Source organism: Anser brachyrhynchus (genome assembly GCF_964034855.1).
Source record: "Anser brachyrhynchus genome assembly, chromosome: 1".
Taxonomy (NCBI): Eukaryota; Metazoa; Chordata; class Aves; order Anseriformes; family Anatidae; genus Anser; species Anser brachyrhynchus.
Window position 1 is genome coordinate 206,377,626 of NC_137694.1, and position 24,008 is coordinate 206,401,633.

The following is a 24,008-nucleotide window of genomic DNA, read 5'->3' on the forward strand; positions in this document are numbered from 1 at the left end:
TGGGAAAAGACACAACTTGCATTCAGCTGATAACATTCTTAAATGATGAAAGGAGAAACATTTAATCAATGGTTGATGTTTAAAAAGATGTAATTTATTTTCACTCTCCCCACATCACGGGGGAAATAAGGTGTTTGCCTGGCTTTAGCATGAAGCACTCAGGGACCTTAGGACCCACTTAAAATGCACAGAGAGAAATCAACTCATTTAAAGGCCAGTTCTGAAGACTGGGGCTAGGTTCCCACTGTGAACTACCCTCAAAAACTGTGTTTTTTTCCCACTGACTGTGATAAATGAGGGCGCTCAGCTCTCCTAAGGGTCAAGCAAGCCGTTTTTGCACAACTGGTTTCTCCTCAGCAGTAGGGTGATGCACCATGAACAGCTCTTGCCAGGCTGGAGCTTTTGGGGTGGAGGAAGCAACACCCACAAAGTTATTCATAAACAAAGCAGCTGCAAGAAGCAGAAAGCAAAAATACTTTTTAACAATCGGTTCCGCCAAACCAGACCAACCCACTGCTGTATTCCCAACCAGTTGCTGGGGACATGTAACTACCTCTATGCATGAGCTCAGCTTCTTTTGCCTTGAAAACCCCAGTAACATTATACCTTTCACAGAGCTCATAACAGTGCATCTGACCTCCTTGTGATGCCTCTGATTTTGTCTACATACAAGCTCTGGCTCCCCACTACTAAATAATTAGTTAATAGCTTAGGATCTTCTTCCACTCCTGCTGCCTCAGTCACCTGGGGCACAGTGCTGACGTCCCCTCCCTCATTCACCATTCCTTCCCCAAAGTGTACAGCTCTGATCTAAAACAAACAAACAAAGCTACAAAAAAGTAGCGTCCTTCTGGAAGGTTGAATAGAGTTTTTATTTTCAACAAAATTATTACTTTGCAATTCATCAGGATGAAAAAAGCCTACTCCTGGTGGACCCCAAAACAGTCCCAAACCCTACGAACCGAGCAACCAGTAACAGAGCACAGCTCTGGTGTTAACTCCAAATCCTGGCTAAATTCCAGCTCAAGGAATTACCTTCCTGCCTAGTTTTCCTTTATAGCTTTCATAACTCAATAACATGGCATGTCGGAAGAACACCAAGCACGCCCTCCAAGATGACGACCACCTTCAGCTCCCAGTTACACCCGAAGCAGGTGAGGACGGCCAGTACTTTCCTCCTCTTTGGACTGACAGCTGTGGAGCGTAAATCAGAGCTGACTGCCCACACTGCAGCACACCAGTTAAATAAGAACAATATTCCTGCCACGCTAATTAAACAAACGTTTCAGAAGCAGAATGCCCACACGTTCTTCTCTTCCAGGTTTTCATGGAGGACCTGATCGCTGTATGTATGGGATGACGATATCCACTGGAGCACACGGGCAATTTTTAGCAGCCAAAATAAGTCTAAGTGTATCATAAATACAACCAAGAAATCTCTATTCCATGGTGCCACAATGTTTCAGTGCTTATACCAAATCCACACTCATTCAAACAAGACCTCAAACCTTTTCAACAGGCATTTACCATTCCAAGTTGTGTTGATCCCAACTAGGTCCTTTGTCTGCTAACAAAAGACCACTGAAAAATAAATATTAACTCTTCCTGATGAAATCTGATGGACATAGCTGTTTCTTCTTGCTGTTTCTTTGCATATTATATTTTTAAATTAACACATTCATCTGAAATGTTAAGGAAAGCTAAGTGTAGCATTGCATGGAGTCCAGTTACACCGACCTTGACTCATACAGCTGAACCTATTGCTTTAGAGAGGCCCCTTGGACAAGAACCACTCAGATGATACCATCCTGCAGAAACTCACATATATCCTAGCCAGTATAACTGCATAACTGTTTTCTTTAAATAAATCATACTCAAAACATCTTAATAAAATAATAAGAAAAAAATCTTTAAGGGTACAAGGGGATTTATGGTCCTACAATATCTTGTCCAAGACAGTATTAAATTAAGCTAACAATTTTTCAATTTATTATTCCATAATTTTTTTAACCGGTTCACAAATGTTTGAGGTTTATGTTACTGATCAGGAATAAGCAATTGCTACAATGAATCAGAGAGATATGTGACACTGGCAGAAAACTGTAGATCAGTAACTTTGCTTATTGGATTTCTTTGGAAAACTGTTTTCTCCCTCGAAAAATCTAGAGTTTTATCACATTAAAATATATATATATATATATATATAATTTGTCTTTTACAGAATGAGTATCAATTTAATATAAGCTATTGATTTATATAAAAATCAAAAAAGGAAAATCCTTTCCTTGGAGTTAGATGAGATCATTAGAGATTAATCCACTCTTTATAGTATCCACACTTTATAAACACATTTTCATGGATGTCGATTTTTAAAGCTCCATAAGCAGGCAATCATACTATAGGGCTGAAACATCTGCTGGGCCAATGGTTATACATCTGATGAAAAATAAAAATGGACGGGAAAGGGAAAGGGAAAGGGAAAGGGAAAGGGAAAGGGAAAGGGAAAGGGAAAGGGAAAGGGAAAGGGAAAGGGAAAGGGAAAGGGAAAGGGAAAGGGAAAGGGAAAGGGAAAGGGAAAGGGAAAGGGAAAGGGAAAGGGAAGAGAATAAATAAAGCATGGGTAATATAAAGCAAGTTACATGTGAATGAAGCATAGCTTCAACATAACTTACAGAGAAAAACAAGTTTTCCAGCAATACTGTCAACAAGAACTGAAGCCATACATACAAACAGGTATGGAGTGAGGTGTACCATACATCTGGAGATGAGCTTCTCACCAATAGAAAATTGTTTCTTAAAGCATTGCCCTTAAAATGTAAGCCAATATGAAAGACTAAATGTCATAATTACATGGATTTAAAAGCAAGGAAGGAAATTCTGTAATTAATTTTCTTAATCATTTACTTTGACATTACAATGCAGAAATCAATTCTACCTCAGCTACATCTCAGGGTCCATATCTGGGATCTGGCTGTCACTTACAATACCAACCAGTACCTGAAAGCAGCAGGATTTCCTTGCCCTCCTGGTTTATTTCAGGGTCTTTACCTGCTCCTTGTTATTTGCAATTTCATTTCAGAATCACTGACAGTCCATATAGGCAAGGAGCTACTGAAAAATCTGAGCTTCAGTTTGTTCTCTAAAAGCGTAACAGGTGAGCACTCAGGTTTTGGACAAATTAGTTTGTTCAGGTGACTGAAATCTTAATGGAGTTTAGTACACCAAAACTGAGTTCCAAAACTGTGGGAACCTCTACAACTACAGGAAACAGCTTTCCTAAATATCTCCCGGATGTTATTCAAACCATTTATCCTTTCGATGAACTAAACAGACTGGGTCTGAAGACAGTTTAGGAATATCTATGATTTTCAATGATTAAATTGGAAAAGATTTGACTAACAAGATCAATTGAAACTACATGGGAAAGATAAAACTTATTTGAAACCAGTCGCTGAGCTCCGTCCTCAGAATGGCTCAAACCAGAGAATGCTGAATGGTGAGGACTCAAAGCAAGAAACAGATGACTGGAGCACCACGTAATTCAGGCAGATGCAATTTATTTGTTATGTGCCTGTTTTCAAGACCTGATAGCTCCAGTAAAGCCACATAAGGTAACACTATATGGACCAGAGTACATAACTGGCCAACACCAACCTTATTATTTTAGAAACCTGCTGTGCTTGAACACCTGCAAGCCTCCCAAGAACTGCTGCTACCATCTGTGAAGGTTTGCTACGGCCACCAAACTCCTGCCACGAAAGAAGGCAGCTTAGAAAATGGAGAGGGAAAAATAAAGCAAATACGATGTCAAACTTAGCAGCAACTGGAAACTTCTGCCTCGCACATGCAAGAAATCACAGTCAGCTGGTTAACGGCAACCTTCACCAGCCCAAGGTAGTTTCAAGCGACCACTGACTCTCAGGGAACAACAGATTTGCTCAGAAGACAGTTTGTTGGCAAATTTAAGATCGTATTTGCTTATATTTCCTCCCATTGGCATCAGAATTGGTGAACTACAAAACTTTAGGGGTACAATGGTGTGGGAAAATGTTGACTTTTCCCTTTCCAAAAGGGGATTGTTATTATTTCTGACTAGCAAAGTCTTTGGCATGGGTGAATTTTAAAGAAAAATATGCCAACACATTTCAAGAGACTCTTTCCAGCATTTGGAGAACCAGAATTTGGAAAATGTAGGGCACCAAAGCTGGAAAATGTATGAAGAATGGGGGAGGAAAAAAGCAGCAGCCAAAATAGACGTGAGAAATGTAATCAGAGCACCGGGAAAGAGAACAAGGAAGTTTTTTTCAGTGAACTTCGATAACTTTAAAAAAAAAAAAAAAAAAGGATCTCCAAAATTACTTGCACTTTGGGGTTCAAACCTTACTTTAGATGACCACTGGTGGAAGAGCCAGAGGTCTGAGCAAACACTGTTCCCTGCCCCTGTTATTTTAGGATCTCTTGATTTGATCCTGGGCTCTGGAAAACTCCAAATTTTGAAACGAGTTGTTGTAGTTCAAAGGGAGGGGTCTGATCCAAGCCTAAGCCACCAACAACTCATTCACCTTTCTTAGTCTTCACACAAGACAGCAAACACAGACGAACAAATCCTGTTAGCACGCAGTGCTCCTGCATACAGAAGACCTGGGCTTCACAACTCCTACATGAGACTGCCCTGTAAAATCTGAAGTTTCTAAACTGGAGGTGAAAGCCAGTTAAATTCTTGAAAGAAGCATAGGAAATGGTATACTGAGACAGCTGAGAGAGAGACAAAATTGCAGGTTACAATGCTTCGAAAGCCTTGAGAATTACTAAAAAATGCCAATCATTTATATATATTTATTTATATATATTTATATATACATAAATGAGGTGCAAAAGAGGGGCAGCAGAGGGCCAGCAGACAGGGAAAGTGTGGCCCTGTACAAACCAGAAATCTCTCAGCACCTCTGGCCCTTCATGTAGGGATTTAATAAGCCCTCAGGGAAAGGCCCCACAGGGGTTACACGACCCCCAGGAACCGTAAGGCCTTATGGATGTGACAAATAATATGTAGGGGTGATGAGCACTCACAACAAACAAGCAGAAGGGTTAAAAATGACTGTTCCTGGGAGCGTGTATAACAAGTGAGCCCACCTTCTGTCCTGCTAGGAAAACCAAGTGGACAGAAACAGGACGGTTAACCATTTAAGTCAAAGCGATTACCCCACAGGCTTATTTCTAGGCTCTGGGCAGCCAGGGGAGGCTGCCACAGGGCCTGCGGAGATTCAACTTGAGTCGGTGGCTCTTTCAAGGAATGAAATTTAAAGTGAAGGTTTCACTGAGTCGCCCCGCTAAGAAACCTCGTGCTCTCCATTAACTGCAAAAGGAAGCGTTGCCTCCTGGATCAACCGTAGCCTTTGTGAATTCCCCGCACGGGCTGCCCTCCTGCAAAACAGATTTAGGAGCAGTTCAGTTGTGAAGGACTGTTGTTCCAGGCCTTGACGCTGTTAGCAGACCAGAAACGGGGCAGATATTCTGTGAGAAGAACTGCTATGCAAGTACAACCACAAGTTTTACAGGACAGGGCAACGCTGTGTGCTCAGTTCCAACCCCTAGGACCTTTGTACATGGTTTACATTGCCAAAGCCTCTTATTCCCTCTTCTGGAATTATATTTATCTTAAAGCAGTCTCCAAAGCCTGGATGAGAACCCGTGAATGCCACAGAGCAGACTGGTGGATGAAGCCAGACAGGAGTACCGTCAGCTTTACAACACGCACACACAAATGGCCAGGGAAGCAATGATAAGAACACCTGGGTTCCTTTTTTTGGCATATTTGTTAGGAATCAGACGTTTTGTCCAATTTACTATAAAGAAAACTGGGTCTTTATGAAAAAAATCCGTTTTCCATGATAACTAGCTGCAATGTCAGTTTGTTGTCTGAGTGTCTTCACGCTCGGTTTTACAGCACGTAACCGTACATCTGTTCTGTAAAACGCTACCTTTACTTTGCTTTCTTTGAGTTTTAAATATATTCCTTAAAACTTGACTAAATGTACTTACCCAAGGAACAAGGTAACTATATAAAGACCAGTTAGTGCGTGGTTCAGCATAAAACCACGGGAAACTTTTCTCCAGTGTTGAGCAGAAAGCATCCTGCAACCAAAGCTGCGTTCCTGGTGCCCCAGAGCCCAGCTGGGCTGGTGGGGATATCGGATCCCTGCAATCCCACGGGTGTCCTTCCTCTACTCACCTCCTCCTGTAAATACTATTAACTCTCAAAAACAAGCAAATAAAAAATCACTCTTAATATTTAGTGTATGATCTGTTCATCTTATGTATCACTTTACTGTAATAAGATCCCCTTGCTCCTTATCAGTGGCTCATTGTGGGACCTTTTCTTCTTCCCACTAGATCACTTCTTTTCAGGGATCACAGAAGGGTTTGGCAACTGCTGGTATCAGCTACTGATCCCACAGGGGCCAATCCTTTTTCCTAGAGAGCTCTTTTTTTCCCCCAGCCACACTGAAGGTAAAGCGAGGACTGTTTGTTAGTGATCTTTTCTCACATTTCTTGTCCTGGCTTCATGGATCGTTTGGGTCTCAGATACACAAGCAGATTCTGGGGCCCTGAAGCTCCTCCTAGGATCAGAGAAACCCTGCAAGTGTAATTAGCTTCACCTGAACTTCCTGTTTCTGCCTTTCAAGTGTCACAACGTTAAAATCTAGGTCTAAAAATCAGCAATGCAAATAGGAAGACAGAATGAAAATGAAGCCACTCGCCCCCAAAATGATGTAGCACCAAATGAAAACCTCTTGTTTACGCAGCGGAATAAAGGCAACTTGACAGAGCTTAGCAGTCACAAAAATATGAAAGAGCCCTGCTTTGAAGAACAGCTGTGTCATACACAAAAATCTAGCTGTACAAATGTAGCTGTATGCCGTACACAAGGCTAGTGGAACTTGGTGGATAGTTGTAAGAGTAAAAAACAGGAGTTACACACTTATTACAGCTGTTGTATGGTTTTGCTTTAAAAGATTCAAATTTAAAAATAACATAAATGTGAAAATTGGAACAAGGCAGGCAGCTAACAAAAAGGCATCTGTTCTGGAATAAATAACTTCCAAACTCATACAAAACGAGCACTGTTTCGCATGAAAGAAAACAATGTGGAATTACGAAAATTCAGATCTAATCCAGTAACACTGACATCTTTCTGGAGATGCAATAAATAAATAAATAAATAAAAATAAGAAATGGAATGAGATCCAGTCTTCTTTATTTATTACCAAAACACACATTTTCCCAGAACCTCTTTGGATTTTTTCATTTGAGAACCTTTGTATTAGACTGGAGTCTCTCAGTTGATAAAACAAACAAAAAAATGAATTCTACATTTTGGATGTTAAACAATTGAATCTATACACCTGCAAAGTTTGGTTTGAGGTTTATTTGTGGTGGCTTTGTTTTATTAAAAGCACAGCTCAGCAGGCATTCGACCTCAAGACGGTGTTGCTGGAGAGCACAACACCTAGGACTGAACTGGAAGGTGACGAATTACTCCTCTGCAGGGTAGCGACATATGCCATGCAGCTAGGGGAGCGAGGAATGTGAAGCACAAAACGCTGGTTTGTTTGTAGAACCCTAAATTGTCCAGATTCTCTCCTTCCCAGAAGAAAGGAGAGAATGACTCACCTTCACTCACCTTTCTGACAAATGTGTTTTGAAGGAAGCATTTACCTCTTCTTCCCCACAGTGAAGACAGACTTAAGGACACTTACACGAAACTATCTTGGTGAAGAAAGTTTGATGCCAACAAAAGCTCCTCTGAAAAGCAGCCATTAAAAAGCAAACAGTTCCTTCACATATTTTGTGTGTTGGTTACTACTGTCATCACGCATCACGCCAAGGGAGCCCCACTGGCTATTTCTGGGATGAATATGGCAAGAGAAAACGTGATCTTTATTTTTATAAACATACTGTTTGGCACAAAATCCTCAGTAAATACAGCAAGATACCATAGTGAAACAGACCATAAATACTTGTAAGAAGCAAGAACCTGATATGGCCCGATCAAAATAAGCAAAACTGAGTAAGGCAGTTAATTCTCAAAATGAGAATTTCACCAATTTTCAGCAAAATGCTGAAGCAGGGGCTGCAAAATCACCTTTTAGCACCCTGGGCTACCAGTTACAAATTCAGCTTTTTCTCTGTGGTCACCCTCTGACATCTAACTTGGCCATCTGGAACAAAATCAGAAGGAAGGAAGGGAGGCTGAGAAGGGGAAAAAAATGCTTATCATGCAAGATTCCGTTACTTCCACTGAGTGCAATATGCGTTTAACAGGAGTGGGAGGAGAGGATGCACAGCTGCCTCTTGTCTCTATCAACAGCATGGCTGATTCCAGTTCTAGCGACTAACAGTACAACAATTTGTAACACTTTTTCCTGACAAAAATAACATAGTGTTAATTTATAGCACTCACGGAACACACAACGTCAGGTCTCATAAAGATCTCAGGCAAGGAGATGTTTTTTCTCCTTACACGTTAAAGGAGAGGCTGAGATATCACCCACCTGAGCCCGGTGAGCGTGGCTACCCTGTGTTCCCAAAGCCGATGGGGAGACAGGAGGGCAAGTGCCAAGAAGAAAATTTAGACCTCAGGTGGGTCAAAATGCCCTCTCTGGAGGTAAAAGTCTCTCTGCTGACTAAAGCAGCCCCCTGGGCTAACAAGGTGTGCACCCCGTGTACGTGAGGCAACTAAAATGGGCAGGATCTGTTGTAAGAAAATCTGACAAATAGCAGAATGATGGAAGAATGCAAAAAAGCCCATAAAATTCACTACTTCCAATCCAGAGGCATCTTAACTTTGCAGCCTGCGCTTATACAACAGACTTGTTCTATATTGTGTCTGCTCCTACAGTCCTTTTGTGTGCAACATGTGTCACTGCTTCTCACAGAGGGAACACCCTGTGGCTGGCAAAAGATTACTGCCAGGGAAGAAGCTACATCCTTCAGTCATAGCTCTGTGGTGGAAGTTGGGAAAGTTTAGACAGCGATTTTCTGCCACTCGTTCAATTCTTGGGAAACAAAAATTGTGCTTTTCGTAGTCTGTAAGACTAGCCTACAAGTTTGCACTGCTCCCTGTTGATTCACTGTAAAAACTGTGAGGTAGTTTGACAGAACTTGGAGTGAAAAACGTCGCTTTTTAGCCACGTGCTTATTTGAGAAAATTTATTCAGCAACTGAGGTGACAAAAAACTTGTAATACTTACTAGAATGAAACGGGAAACACAAATCTACTTCAATACCTACTGGATTTCCTGCTTAGTAGGCTGTCAGGAGACTGCAGCTACAATCACCAACATTTCTGAGCACCAAAAGTTACAGCCCTAAATTGAAATTTTGTTATTTAAAAAGAAGTTCAGGGCACAAAGAACTCCAGTGCATTAACAGGAGCTAACTTTGTCTGACTCTCTATAAACTTTGCTTTTAGAATTCCTGCCCAATTGTTTTAGACCCCTTCCTTTCAACAAACCAGCCACATAAAATTTGTATTACCACTGCATAATCTAGTATTTCCTCAAGCGTAGCTGTCACATTCTCCTAAATGGCACAGACCACATGGGATCAGATCAATGTTTTTTAATTCTTCTTGTTGATTGGTTTAATAAAATATGTCCTTGAAAGCGTTTCTTTATATAAAAGGTATGATGAAAAAAAAATTCTATGTAAAACAGAACCAGCACGCCTTCATAAGTTGACTACAAAGCAGAGAGAGTCAAAATATTCATGGCAGCCCACAGGGTGCATCTGGCTCAAGATATGGTTCCTTTCAGTCTCAGAGCTGGAAAATGGGGTGAGGGCAGTATAAACCCCACTATTGAAGCATCTCCTACCGCCTAGACACAGCCAGAAGTGTAAAGGTGTTGGCAGGGTTAGCAGTCGTGCAGCCAGGCATCCAGCTGTGGGGGCTCCTGCCACAGCCGTGTGGATCGCAAGCAGGGCTCAAATCTGGAATCTGGTCTCTAGCACAGAGGAGCGTGGATCTACTTAGTTTTTCTGTCACTGTGAAAGACATGAATGAGTTGCAGCAACATTTCATGCTCTTCAATATTTTGTGCATGAATCCAAAATAAATGCAATTACAAATCCAAATATAGTCCCTTACTGATAACAGAGATCAACTGGGCCATCTCTGGGAGGAAAGGAGAGAAGAAATGTAAAAATACACGAAAAGCTGACTTCACTTACTAAGATTCTTCTGTATGGTAGTACTACTTCATTTTAAAGTGAAGATTTCTTCAAGAAGTTCCATAAATTTGTTCTGAATAGTTGTACTCAAACACACCCTAGTTTATTTGTGAAAGTAAAGCATAAATTAAGAGAAAATTATTTAATTCTCAAATTTGTGCATACCACATTGTCTCCAAATGGCACTATCCAACAAGGAACTTTGTAGCTAAACTCAAATGCCTAGTTTGATATAAAATTCAGTGTACTTAAAACAAGTGAAAGTTGAGCAATCAAAAGCCAAAGAGAAGAGCTGTTTGTTTCATCACGTAACAGCAGTAAAAGTACCCACACAGTGCTCATCCCAGATCTAAATGGAGCCCATTCAACACCTGCAGGGTACTTCCCTCTCCCTTTCCAGCCTTGTTTTTTTCCTCTCTTGAGACTGAAAGCAAGTGTGCCAACTCTGTCCGTATTCTTGGGAATGTGGAGCCTTATTTCCCTCCCCAAAAAAATGAGAAAAGAAAATCATGTCACTCTAACACATCGGCCAAAGGCCTGGCATACCAACACAAACACGATGAGAACCAGCAGTACGCCTTTTTCTCCACATCCATAAAGAACTGGTGCTCCCTCTAAGTTATATGGTTTTTACTATTAAACTATTTTTCCTGCCTAAGAAGGCCTAGACTTTTAAAAGCAAGATGGCAGACAATGCATTAAGCATTAAGGTGGAGCACAAATTATGTCCAAAGCTACGTGAAATCTGTAGACCAGTGCTGGATGTGAGAGCTCTTTCAAAACTGAATCCTCAAAACACATTCACTCTTCTTTAGCAGGACCCACCACTGGTCAATGACAAGGAATGCAGAGTTTGGTAACACCTTCCAGGGATAAATACCAGGATATTTAAAAAATAATAGTCTCAGTACCGAGTTTAGGGGAATATTTTGATCAAAATCCAAAAGAGCAACACGTAGAGAAGAGCTGAAATGGAGGGGGATAATCCTGTTCTTACCGATGCTATTGAAGTGCACCATTTTGTACAGCGCAGAAGTGAGTGCCCCACCAAGATTTCCACAGATGGCACGGGTAGGGAGGACAGAAGACATGAACTCCCAAACTCCCAAGTACATAAGACCAGAAAGGGAAAACAAATCATTAACAGAAGCATGAAACCAGTTAGAGCCAAAGTGCTGTCACAAACATAAAGCAAACAAACGGAAAAAAGAAGAAAAAGAAAACCCACAGGGAAAAAAACATCAATCTCCTTTGGTCACTGGAATATTATGGATTACTTATAACAAAAGCAGATTTTTCTTTTTTAACTGATAGCGTGTTTCAAGTTGTCAGCAAGCTTTTAATTACATTCAGAAAGTTGGAGTCTATTGCATGGAGTAGACAAATTAAGCCATCCAAAATAATAATGAAGTTGCTGATTCGCTAACATTTTTAAGCCTGCAATTCATATGCTTAAATACATTTTTAGCAGTATCTTCTTAATACCCAAATACATTCACACTGGCAACTTCAGCACACTGACTGATGGGATAATTTAAAGTATTTCAAGGAGGATATTTGGGTCTCTTGAGATTATATTTAAAATTTAGCAAAATATAAGGAGAAATTAAAGCCTTGACGTACATTAAGACAGAACTAGACTGTCTGGAAACAAACAGGAACTCCACCGATTTTTAAGGCCAGAACGGACCGCTGTAATTGCCCATCTAACTTCCTGCACAAAGGACCTTGTGGGATTTCACCCCCCAAATCCTGCAAGTATTCTGAACCTGAAACACAGCCAAACATGCTGCACAGAAACACCTTTAGTGTCATTCACCTAATTCGGAGTTAACAGTTAAAGACTAAAAAGACTGTCTTAATTTTCCTTCCGTAAACAGGTAAAGCATGCAAGCCTCACAGTGCATTAGGGTGATGTGTTAGAGCACAGCAACGTGAATTATTAAGTGCGATGTTCCTCCATACACGATCTCTCTGCTACTACATACAAGTGTCAGTAATTACGTGAATGACAACGATTCATTAAAACATTTCAGGTTTCAAATTTTGTCTCTACACTGTCATCTGTCGAAATACAATCACAAAATCCCATTCGTTGTTTTTGGTTTGAAAGCATTTCTAGCAATCTGTGTGGTTTTATTATTATTATTTAAACAGTAAATGGTAACTCATAACCAACACCGAAGGGATATTGCCTACCAGGGAAAGAATGAAAAGTCCCACTGACTGTATCCCCGTTTGTGTTGTGAAACATTCACTTTTTGTTCCTTCCCCCACGCTTTGGTATCAGATCCAGGGATGTGTCAAATCCTAGGACATCTGGAGAGATGAGCTGAACGGAAAAGGTTCACTTGCCATTTATTCTATTAGCATTTCCTGAAACTTTAAATACGTGCCATGTTTACCAGAAATAACCCAAGGTCTACAAGTGTTTTCAGGGTACGAATTTTCCCCAATATTTCCCAATTCTTGTCTGAACGCTGGCAACCACATTTTCCAAAGCTGCTTCTACACTTGCTGTAATCACAAACTTTATGGCAGAAGGGGCAAAACGTAAGGCTGGTCATCTTTTTTTAAATGCTGCCACACTACAGTCACAGATGTAGTACTTTCATATTGTATTACAGCAAGGAAATCAAAGTTAATTAAAGTTGCATTTTAAAAAACACGTTCAAATCACCTTCAAAACACAACTCTTGGAACTTTTATTTAACATTAACTTTGGAACTTTGCTATTTGTTTACGCTGCTACTGCTGGCTGATGTTTATCCGCTAAAAAGGTAGAGAATAGAAAATAGCCCAAACCCATGATTTTAAAATTCATTAGTGTTTGTAAGACAGGCTTCTCACAGCATTAAATGCCAAGCTCTTGGTGTCTGTTCAAGATCTCTGATGGCTCATCCTTACAAAATAAATATTTAAGGCCAAATTTGACACGACAGATCTTAAAACATGCCATAAAAATACTTTTAACAATTTCTATTGTAAGTGCACCGATTTTTCTCCCATTTTCAGCGCAGAAGAAAAACAATTTCAATCCCCCATTAAAACACTTTTAATTTCAAATTAGAAGCACTAAAAATCAACAATCTAACAACATGGAGATGCAAAATGAGATATGAAGCTTCATTGCCCACCTTTCTTCTTGACTGGCATTCTTCTTCCTACTTCTGAATCTGGTTGCAAGCACTTATTTAGGTATTAACGATGTACTACTGGAGCACTGCGAGGTCAGGATCTGGCTATCTATTGCAAAACACTTCTACAGTTCAGTTAGGAAATGCAGCTTCGATCTTCATTTCTATCAGTACTTGCTGTTTTCTTGTATTGGATTTCCGATGCTTCCCATAAATAAGAAAAAAGGGGAAAAAAAAGAAGCTTTTTGATTTAAGAGATGCTTTCAATTTCTTTAAAATATATTTGAATCTATAAAAATACAAGAGAAAATGCTCCTTGGCAATACAAAACCCTATTACAACTCCTCTTCTGGCAGCAAAGTTTGAAAATTAAAAGATTTTATGCAATTAAGGCACAGTCCATCTCTAGGCAGCTGTCTCAATACTCCACCTGTACATGCTCAAAAACATGTTATTTGCAGGACAAAAACTCCCAAATAATCCAAAGAAGGAGGAAGACAAAAAACAATCCAAAGTGACTCTTTAAACTTCTTTCACTTCTTGAATGAATTTTGCTAGCTATGTATTGATTACACAGCAGACTGAAAGGTCCCTTTTTCCTCACCAGACAACAGCCTTCAAATATCACCCTCTTACCCACCAGAAATCACTGGCCAGTCACTTTCATTTTTATTATCTGCAAGCCACCCAGCCTTACGGTCTTTAATGTCCCTCTGATCCTCCCATGTATTAAAAGAGAGGATTGAAAAGGAGGAAAGCAATCCCTTGACCTGGAATTATTAAAGTGACAGTGCTGCTCACTGGGCACATTGGCAAAGCAGATTGCTTTCTAGTGGAGTCATTTACTTCATGCCATTTCTTCCCTTGCAAAGCAGCCACCTCGTCAGAGAGGGATAAGGAGAGTTAGGAGAAGAGCTTCACAAATGGTTCATTTTCAGAGATAATGAAGGATTACTGAAATAAAAAGCAAGCCATGAGATCAGTCCAGAGTTTCCCACTCAGAAGTGCAGCTGGTTGGCTTCAACATGAGCTCTCTCACTCTCCCATTTTCTGAAAAACAAAGAGAGAAACAGAAAAGGGATAGATTTTCCCCATCTAGCTTGTTAGTTAAAAAAAAAAAAATACTATGAAAAAGGTGGACGAGCTCCAAATGCTTCCCTTCCCCGCACGAGGAGCTGTGATGCACATGACAGGGCTTTGCTTTGCATCAGCTTCTTTAGGAGACTGAAACTGAATTGGTGAAGGGGGGGGCGGCTCTCTTTTGCTCTTTAATGTTCACAACTGAGATCTGTCTCGGATTCCCCCCCAACACCTCGCTTCCCCAGCCCCAAAAAGGGACTCCCTGGTGCTTTTTGGAGCGGGACAGCGCAGAGGGGGCTGGCTTGCCCTGAGGAGAACTGGGGTGGGATGCAGAACGGGGGGGCGGGGGGGGGGGGGAGGACAGATGCAGAACTGGAGGAGCCGGGCTAGATTTAAGGAAAAGGACCATTTTCCTCAGGATGAGCACGGAGCTGGGGCGGAGCGAGGATGCAGCCGGGGGTAGGGACGGACACAAAGGAGAAAAGGGGGGCGGCAAGGCGAGAGGGGGGAAAGGGCAAAGGCAGGGGTCGGGCCGGAGGGGGGGGGGGGGGGGGGGGAAGGGTCTGAGGGGAATGGGGCCGGGAGCCCTGAGGGGAACGGGGCCCAGGGCCTGAGGGGAAAGGGACCGCGGGCTCTGAGGGGAATGGGGCCGCGGGGCCTGAGGGGAGAGGGTCAGCGGGTTACCCCGAGGGCTGGGCCTCCCCCCATGGAGGGCTCCTCGCTCCGCTAGGGGGAGTCCCCGCGTCTGGGCCGCCGGCTGCAGGCTCCCCGCTCAGCCCCGTCTCCATGGAGGAGCCGCCGCCGCCATCCGCCGCCATCCGCCGCCCCTAGCAACGGGCAGCCGGCCCTCTCCCGCCGCCCGAGAAGCCAATAGGAAGCCGTCGTGCTTCGCCGCTCGGGCGGGATGCCCAATCAAAGGCGTCCTCTGAAACCTCTGAAACAAGATGGCGGCTCCCACAAGGGGGAGGGCTGGAGATGGGAGGAGCCGTGCAGGAAGGGGTGGGAGGAACCATGTTGTACGGCGGCTGGGAGCAGCCATGTTGTACGGGCCGGGCGTGGTGGCGGCCATGTTGTAGGCGGCCGGAGACCTGAGGCGGAGCGGCTCGGTGAGAGGGGGGCGGGCGGGCGGCGGGCCCGGAACGCCTCAGATCGCGGTGTGGGGACCCTCTTGGGGCTTGTGGAGGGGGTTGGGAGGGGAAACTGTGGAGAGCCACCTCCCAGAGCGAGCTGCCTCGGTATTTCGCCGTTTTTAAGGCTTTTTACCTCAGGAGGGGCGGCGGGGGGGCGAGGCCCAGCTCCGCCGTCGCTGCCTCCCCCCGTGTGTCCTGAGGTGAAACCAGGCACGGGCCTGCAGTCAGGAAAGGAATTAGGGCAAGTTTAGGAAGCAGGTTTAAGTTTGGGAAGCTCTCCTCAGTGGTAAGATACGTAGAAAAGGCGTTTTAGTCGCTAAATGCAGAGCTTAATCAAAAACTTTAAGGCCTGATCAAAAACTTGTAAGCGTTCTGGCTTGATACAGCTAGCAGTACCAATGCTAAAAGCTATTAGTTGTGGAACATAAAACCAGAGTATACAGCCTCGTGATGCATTTAATTATTTATAAAGCATGGATTTGGCATCGTTTTGGCAGTGAAGTCAACTTAAAGCTGCCCAAAGCAGTGGTGGTGTTGGCGCCCTTCCTTGTGCCCCTGGCACTAGGAATTGCTGTATCAGAGGTGATCAGGCTGGAAGAAAAGCGATTGCACTGCCCGTCATTAAGGGGATCTCCTCCTGTGGGAGTTTAGCAAGTGGTGCATGGCTCCAGGGTTGGAGGTGCTCAGGCAGGCATGTCAGGAGGATGAAGCAACCCATTTTGGTCACAGCAAGTACTTAAGTTGGCTTAGGGCACTTGTAAAACCCCAATTGCAGCATGCTCCTGCTAAAGAAAGTAGTTTGGTGAGGTTCATATAGTCAGAAACGTCAGACTTCTGCAGCTGGATTGTGCCCTCTACGTCTGAAAACTCTGCCGTGAAAAATAAGAAATGAAATAGTGATTGCATACTGAAAGAGAATCTAAATGTTCATTTGGTACGTACCGGGGGGGTGTAACTGATTACATTTCTTTGCTTGTTCTCTATGATCCAGGACTTCAAGATGACAGGAAGAGAATTTTTTGAACTAGATTCTCCGGCGCAGAGACTATATTTGGAAAGAATAAAGCGGATGGAAATCATACAGAAGTTGCTAAATGAGCTTCCTAAAACAGACCAGTAAGTGTCGGTAAAATAAATGAACTGCAGCAAACATTTAAAGTCTTTTGGAGGCTTTTTTCTTCACTTTTATATTGCAGATCTTCCTTGCAGCTACAAAAATACTGAATTGCAAAGGCGCTAATTTTTGACCAGAACAGAAAGCTTAGTTTGTGTATTTTTTTAATATGTTTAGTTCACTGTTCTTGGCGGTCCTGCTCAGCTGCTTTCTGGCATTGAACTCCCCAGTGCTTAGGGTTCCAGGATGGCTGATTAGCCCTGACTAGCTCTGAGCTTTCATACAGCCCTGTGCTAGAGCTAACAGATTTTCTAGGAAACAAATGTTGGAGAGCATAAGGCAGATACCCTTGTGGTTCTGCAGGAATCGTCCTGCATCCAGCAGGGCTGGCCTGGGGCCAGAACCGAGCGAGCATCAAGCTGCTAGTTTCTGCATTTCGTTCTGCACAGCTCCCCCATTTCAGGAAGGTGAGGCTGAAGCAGCCAGGTGGTGGTGTAAAAGTAAACCAGAGCTGTACACCGGGCTCGTCGGCAGGGGTTCTGCGCGGCTCAAAAATAGTTAAGTGTCTTCTGGGCCTCACAAACATTTTTGTGCTTTGTGGTGTGGTATTTCAGTGCAAAACCTTACTGGTCCTGAGCTGGTTTACACGTGTGTATCTTGCATAAGTTGTGTACGAATAATTTAGAGTAATGGGAAGCTTTTTTTTTTTTTTAATAGGATGAAATTGCTGTCTAAGCAAACCACAGCTAATAACACAGGGCCTTCCCACACAGGTGAGAAAGGACAACGCCAAGCCTTTATCCTTAACATTACTGGTGGTATAGCTTTGAGTAGGATCTGCTGTGCTTGCATGTGACTTAAAAACACTTCTCCTTCCCCAGAAGGCCTGGGAACTAAGGGGGAGGCAAATACCTCAGTGGTGACATGGTAACATCTTGATAGAAACTGTGGTACCTAGAGGTTATTGGGCCTTGGAAGGAAATAGCTGTCATAAAAGAATGGCAGAATGTACCAAAAGCTCATGGTTTTAATGTGAGGGAGCTAGGGAGCTAGTATTTTAACAAACAAAAACAAAGCCTTCCTTTTTTTTTTTTTTTTTTTTTTTTTTTTTTTTTTTTTTTTGGAGTATAGCTGTTCCGTATATCAGTAAACCAGATGAGATTCGTCTCATCCTGGGTACATCAACGTGCTCCGCTTTGCTTTCTTAAATACCAAGCTAGATTTTAATCTGTCCTCTGCGTGTATGCATATGCACACATGCATTTCACTTTGGCTGTAAATAGAGAATTTTGCAAATAAATACGACGTTTGGCCTAGCGTAAAATTTGACCAGTTAAATATTTTATTTTCTTTAGGTCTTTAGTGGTAAATCCAATTTATGACAAGTTTTAAAACACACTTTTAACGTAATAACACTGGCACAGCCTCAGAGCCAAAGTGCCTTCCAGTTACTTGCTCTGCCTGGCAATGGTTGTCGTTCTTGGGATTTTTACATTTGTGGAAACCTGAAGTGAAGCATTGTTTCCATTAATCAACTGACTGCCAGGTATAGTGATAAAGATAAAAACGCACAACTTCTTCCTGCAAGTCAAATGCAATAAGTCACGGACTGCTCATCAAACTGGCGCACGTTTCCGTTGCCTCTCTTCTGTTGCTTGCTGTGATGGGATGCATTCCAGTGGGAACTGCTCGTCAGGCTATTAATTGCTGCCTGTCTCTGACCAGACCTCATTCTAGTCTGTGGTCACCATGTTATAGGTTACACCATCTCTGTTGCCATCGTTGTCCCTCGATCTATTCTGTAAGCTTTTCTGTCGAAACTAAATCTGTACTTCCAGTTGCACGGGCTAGAAACAAGGCCGATCGCAGGAGCTAGCTGGGATTCTTTCTCAGGAACCATTCTCCTTAGAAACACACTGATTAGGAGAGCAAATGTGTTAAAACTTCCATTAGCTGTAACAGGAAAAATTGTAGAAAAGGCTTCTCAGTGTTTCTGACGCTTCGCTCAGGACCCCTGTGTAAGCTCAGGCATAGAGCAAAGGACGCTGTGCTGGTTACTGCTGAAAGTAATTACTCCTCGTTTCACGTCGCAAGACATTTACATCCCTTCTTACTGCAGAGTACTCAGAAATGAGTTGTAGCACGTAACTGTAACTATTTTACACTTCTTTTCCTTTTTTTACAGGAACCTTTGCAATCATGGATCATACTTCCTTGCAGGAAATTCGAGCTTATGTGGCTTAACAGCAAATAATTACTTCAGGAAGATCCTAAACGTCAGAAAGGCTGCCATAGTGTCTGCGTTGCCGATGGCTGTTATCCCATTTCTCTCAACAGCAGCAGTTTATGAAGTCTTTGTGCGTGAACCTTTATTTGCAGGTAAAACTTCATTATTTGTTGTTCTCAAAAGGCCTTTGCTCTCTTGAAAATGCTGGCTGCAAAGAGGAGTTTGAGAAATACATTGGGCAGCAGTGAGTTCTTCAAATTGTGAGTGGGAGAGTATGTATGTATGTATATTTATAAATACACATTTTTTTCCTGTTACGCATCACTGATTTTAAGTACTTTTCACTCAGGAGGGCATGGAGAATTGGTATTTGAACTGCAACAGAACAGTGTGGTTTCCACAACCTGTATGATTTCGTTTGAAGGTCAATTTCAGAGTGATATATTCCCTGTGGGTTGGGGTATTGGGTTTGCGTGGCAAAGTTTTGGTAGTGGGGGGCTGCAAGGGTGGCCTCTGTGAGCAGAGCCCAGCAGCTGGCCCATGTCAGATCAGAGCCAGCTCCAGACAGCTCTGAAAGGTACCTGCCACTGGCCAGAGCCAAGCCATGAGTGACGCTGGTTGGGCTTCTGGGAGAGCAGAGTTAAGGAAGGGGGAAAAAAAATCCTGCTGTGCTACAGCAGCTGGGAGGGAGGGGTGAGAACTGAGAGAGAAGCAGCCCTGCAGCCCCCAAGGTGAGTGCAGCAGGAGGGCAGGAGGTGCTCCAGGCACGCAGCACAAGTTCCCCTGCGGCACATGGAGAGGCCCCTGGTGGAGCAGGCTGTCCCCCTGCAGCCCATGGGTCCCACACGGAGCAGATCTCCACGCTGCAGCCCGTGGAGGAGCCCCTGGTGGAGCAGGTGGATGTGGCCTGGAGGAGGCTGCGGCCCATGGAGAGCCCCCGCAGGAGCAGGCCCCGGGCCGGAGCTGCAGCCCGTGGAGAGGAGCCCACGCAGGAGCAGGGGGTCTGGGGGGAGCTGCCGCCCGTGGGGGACCCGTGCTGGAGCAGTTTGCTCCTGGGGGATGGACCCCGTGGTACGGAGCCGTGTGGGAGCAGTTCCTGAAGAGCTGCAGCCTGTGGGCAGCCCCCGCAGGCTCAGTTCGGGAAGGACGGCATCCCGTGGGAGGGACCCCACGCGCTGCATGTTGACAATGAACTGTTCTGTCTGTCATGCAGGTGAGCTGAACTGTGAAGTCTGCACCGTGGTCAGAGGAGGATTAGTAGGGGCTGTTGTGGGTGGTCTCTATCCTATTATCATGGCTCTCCCTGTGAATGCAAGCCTTGCGGCCAGGTATGTCTTACTGACCTGCAGTGAGGGCAAAATTTTTGTCTGTCACATCCTCAGTTCTCGGTTTAAGTTCTGTGGATTTTCAGTCTTTGCACACCTGTCTTTTTGCATGGCTTTCCTACATGGAAGGGAATTTACATTAATCAGCTCATTACAGGGATAAGTTCATAAGAGCTGTGCTACCAAGGTCTACAAAACCGATCCATTGTAAAACACTCGAGTTTAGCATGGAACCACGATGTGCCTGGGTTTATGAAGTTGCAGTTGCCACCCTGCTGAGGGGTGGAGATGCCCCACTGGTGCTTGGCTGGGCAGCTGAGAACTGTTCGTGGTGCTGAGCAAGGCCCAGCACCCAAACTCCCTGGTGGGTAATTTTTGTAGGTTGGGGTCAGAGCGCAGCGAGGGGATGGTGAGACCTGGCAAGACCCCAGTGCGTGGTCAGGAGGTTTTCTGGTATTTATGCGCAGAGAGAATGCAGTGCCCAGTGCCACCAGGTGAATTTAACTTAGGACAGGAGGGAGAGAATGAATATCTACCAAAGTATTTGTAAGGACTTAAATACTGATGTTCAAATTGGACGGCGAAAAAAACTGAAGTTTTACCGCTTTTTTTGTTCTTTAGGTATGCTTCAGCTCCCTTGCCAGGGAAAGAGAACTTACTACGCTTCTGGCTCATGGTTTCTCAGCCTGTCTTTAGGAAGATGAGTTTTGGTGTGCTGATACAGGTTCTGACTGGATTGTATCTCGCCACTAAGCACCATGGAATATACATCAAAATACTAGAGAACATGAATCCAAGCAGGGATCCTGAAGAGCTACAAGACTGAAGTGAAAGAACTTTCCAGTTGCCTTGGATAAGTAATAAACAAAGAAAGAAGTTTTTGCTTGCTGTCTTTTTTAATAGAAACAAACAAAAAAAAAGGTCAAGACTGTGCTGATATTCTTCAGCTCCAAACTTAAATGTAAATTAAGTTTTTACTTCTGTCATGCTTGCTAAAGTACACCTTACTAAGCAACTCTGTAAGGACAGGTGTTTTTCTTTGGAAATTGAAAAAAAATGAGTTTCATCATATTTATCTACTTTTTCCTAACAGACTTGTTACAGCAGGGAAATCATGCGCTGTTTAACGAGGAGCAGTGGCCTCATTCGTACAGGCAAGCAGCAGAATGAGACATCCACAACAGTTGTTACACAAAGTAAGTTTAGTTTTGCTGAACCTCAAGTATTTCTGTGAGGTGTCCTGATACTGGCCTGCATCTGAGCAGACACCGTGGCCTTATCTTAATCACCCCTCACTTTACAGATTCTTAAAGTGCAAATATTTTACTGGACAGTGAATTGTGGTATTTCCAGGAGTTGTATCATCAGTTTTTAACCAACAGAACCACTTAGCTGTGGCAAACAAGTGTAAAGGAGTTTAAGCTATTACTTTGCAGTAGTATTTTTAAGAATGAAATGAGCGGTTCAGTGCTCGTTATTTGAGCATTTAACAAGGTGTGGTTAAAACGTTATAAACAGATCTTCACACTTCAGGTGTGATAGTCAAAACCACCTTCCACACCACGCACTATTTTTACTTTGGTAAAGTAAAAATATTTACTTTGGTAAAGTAAAAATATTCAAGTGATAATTATTCTCTAAGTAATCAAAGTGAGTGCTGTGATACTTGACGGTCTAATTTGGACAAACTATTTTTTTCTAACTTTAAGGTGGAAAAGGTTATATGCAAGAAGAAGAAAAAAATCATTCCTCAATGTCTATGAATAAGTTGCAAACAGCAATGCTTGCTCCTGGCATAACTGATGAGTACGCAAATTGCAAATACATTTTTAAGTTATCTTATGTGAGGTCATGTCAACAGTCTGCTATACTCCCTAGGCAAGAAGCTAAATATTACGTCAGCAAAGGTGTTGATTAAAAGAGAAAAAAAAAGGATATTCTTCAATCATACCATATGTACTCCTTAACAGGGGAAGAGGCTCTCAGAATTAAGTTAAAGACTGAAATTACGGTTCAAGGCTCAGCAGGACACACGTGAAGAAGTGCTCTCACTGAATTCTGGAAAAATACTGATTAAATTCTCCGTTTCATACCCGGGACACAACACACCTTGTTCTCCAACTCAAGAAGTCAAAGGAGGAGCTGTGGCTAGTTCCTGGGCTCCTGCCAACCTGAACAAACTCCTCGCAAACACTGCCTCCCTCTTCGAAAAGCTCTGAGTTAGGACGGGTCTCGGTTGTACTCCTGCCACCATTCCAGCAGCAAGGAACCAGTCACAGCCTGTGCATCACAGCGCTGCCTTTTACTGCTTTTTTAACACACCTGCCTAATATATATACCCTATATACCAATATATAATATATATATATATCATATCTATATCAATATAGAGATATATAATATCAATACCCTATATTGATGGACTTCGGACAACTAAAAGTCTGAACTACTTCCAAAAGGATGCTAAAACTGGCTGTAGAGAAAAATTAAGAGAAATAGTAAAAAAAAAAAACCACTAATTTTATCTTCTGTGTTTACCATTTTTGATGGCAAATCTCAACACTACATTCTGTTCCACAGACCCCTGCCAATGACCTCCTCCTCTCCCCATCACCCACCCATGTCCTGTTCCTGGCATCCTCGGGCCGTTGATCAGAGGCATTGTCATATCTCCACGTCTGTATATCCCATTTAAATTGAGTGAAAAAATGTAGAATCGGCTACTGCCGAGCTGCAGTTTTACACTGTTAATCCGTGGGGACTTATTTAAACCCTTTTGGGGTTTAAAAGTGTATTTTTTAAATACAGCCTATTTGAATAGCCACCGTAACTAAGAAATCTGAAATATTTACAGTCTAACTGGTATACAACCCTATAAATAGAAGATTGTTAATTCTCACAGAAAAACTTTTTACAAGCTTTTTACAAAAAACTTTACAAAACTTTTTACAAGCTTTTGAGAACAGTTTTTAAGAACTTGCAAAACACAAAGGCCTTTTGTAAGTTTACCGAAGAGAAATCTGATGATCTGGAAGAACCGAGAGATACCAAGTTTTGGGAACATAATTCCTACATTTATTTTGATATCATCTCTTCAGTCAGATAAAAGATGTTCCCCACAGGCGGTGCTAAGCTCTTTGGAGAAAAGAGAGAGAGATGTTTATTCACTATGCTACTAGCAGAGTATTGTAATCATGCCGTAAAAGACGATTTTCCCTTTTCAGCTCATCAGACACACAGTTCAACAGAAAACTCCTATTTCAAATGGCATACGCATTCACTTTTAATTCGAAACGTAGCTCGTCTACTGGCTACGGCGTGCATATTAATTTATAAAAGGAAAAGAAGAAATCAGCTGATTAGGAGGACACGACTGTATTTTTCACTGTTGGTTATCACCCAGAGCTAGAAACACTACGGCAGAGCAGGGCAAGGACCTGAGAAACTGTTTCCTGAACCAGTCATGACAAGAGACTGGCACAAGCAAAGCAAGCTGTCTGATGGCGCTTTATGGGAATGTATTGATCCTTACCAGGTGGCGAGGTGGAAAATGACTGTTCTTTACCCCTACGCAATGGATCCAGGCAGGGCGAGCACTTAAAAGAGAAGCTGTCAGAGAGGTTTTAACAGGAACGTATAACTGAGTTGCAGTACACTTTTATATCTATGTTTTCATTCGAGATCTCTTGTCACCCCGGCCAACTTAAGTTCGAGGTTCCCCTCCTCTTCATCTCCCCCAACACCATCCCATCACCACTGTAC

At 42.9% G+C, this 24,008-nt stretch overlaps 2 protein-coding genes across 8 annotated transcripts in view; one reads left to right on the plus strand and one right to left on the minus strand.

Annotated features, from left to right (window-relative positions):
• Positions 1-15,366, minus strand: part of DLG2 (discs large MAGUK scaffold protein 2) — a 1,042,459-nt gene extending 1,027,093 nt beyond the window's left edge. The window contains exons 1-3 of one of the 3 annotated variants that reach the window (XM_080581564.1): positions 15,135-15,366; positions 13,371-14,420; positions 12,433-12,565 (exon numbers count right to left, since the gene is read on the minus strand). In XM_080581564.1, the coding sequence (XP_080437690.1) occupies positions 12,433-12,487 (55 nt within the window). In that variant the 5' untranslated portion in view covers positions 12,488-12,565; positions 13,371-14,420; positions 15,135-15,366. The remainder of the gene's footprint in view (positions 1-12,432; positions 12,566-13,370; positions 14,421-15,134) is intronic. The other 2 variants (XM_080581576.1, XM_080581542.1) reach the window with 2 other exon arrangements.
• Positions 15,367-15,420: 54 nt separating this feature from the next.
• Positions 15,421-23,041, plus strand: LOC308190478 (transmembrane protein 126A-like). 5 transcript variants are annotated; one of them, XR_013947228.1, is made up of 7 exons: positions 15,896-16,382; positions 16,572-16,696; positions 18,880-19,073; positions 20,135-20,249; positions 20,868-21,103; positions 21,340-21,442; positions 22,217-23,041. XR_013947228.1 is itself a non-coding variant. In XM_080581937.1 (5 exons), the coding sequence occupies exons 2-5, from the start codon at positions 16,581-16,583 to the stop codon at positions 21,070-21,072; spliced, it is 630 nt and encodes a 209-aa protein (XP_080438063.1). In that variant the 5' UTR covers positions 15,421-15,556; positions 16,572-16,580; the 3' UTR covers positions 21,073-21,119. The 5 variants fall into 5 exon arrangements, 4 of the variants coding, with proteins under 4 accessions (XP_080438063.1, XP_080438065.1, XP_080438064.1 ...); XM_080581937.1 differs by lacking the exons at positions 15,896-16,382; positions 21,340-21,442; positions 22,217-23,041 and adding an exon at positions 15,421-15,556 and having other exon boundaries at positions 20,868-21,119; XM_080581939.1 differs by lacking the exons at positions 15,896-16,382; positions 21,340-21,442; positions 22,217-23,041 and adding an exon at positions 15,665-15,685 and having other exon boundaries at positions 20,868-21,119.
• The last annotated feature ends 967 nt before the right edge of the window (positions 23,042-24,008 follow it).

What these genes read in the sequence shown, in the direction of transcription:
- LOC308190478 (XM_080581936.1), top strand. Translation starts at nt 16,242, where the DNA reads ATGGCTCCAGGGTTGGAGGTGCTCAGGCAGGCATGTCAGGAGGATGAA. An exon ending in GAGCTTCCTAAAACAGACCA is followed by an intron (nt 16,697 to 18,879) that starts GTAAGTGTCGGT and finishes CTTTTTTTACAG; the next exon opens with GAACCTTTGCAATCATGGAT. An exon ending in GCGTGAACCTTTATTTGCAG is followed by an intron (nt 19,074 to 20,134) that starts GTAAAACTTCAT and finishes TCTGTCATGCAG; the next exon opens with GTGAGCTGAACTGTGAAGTC.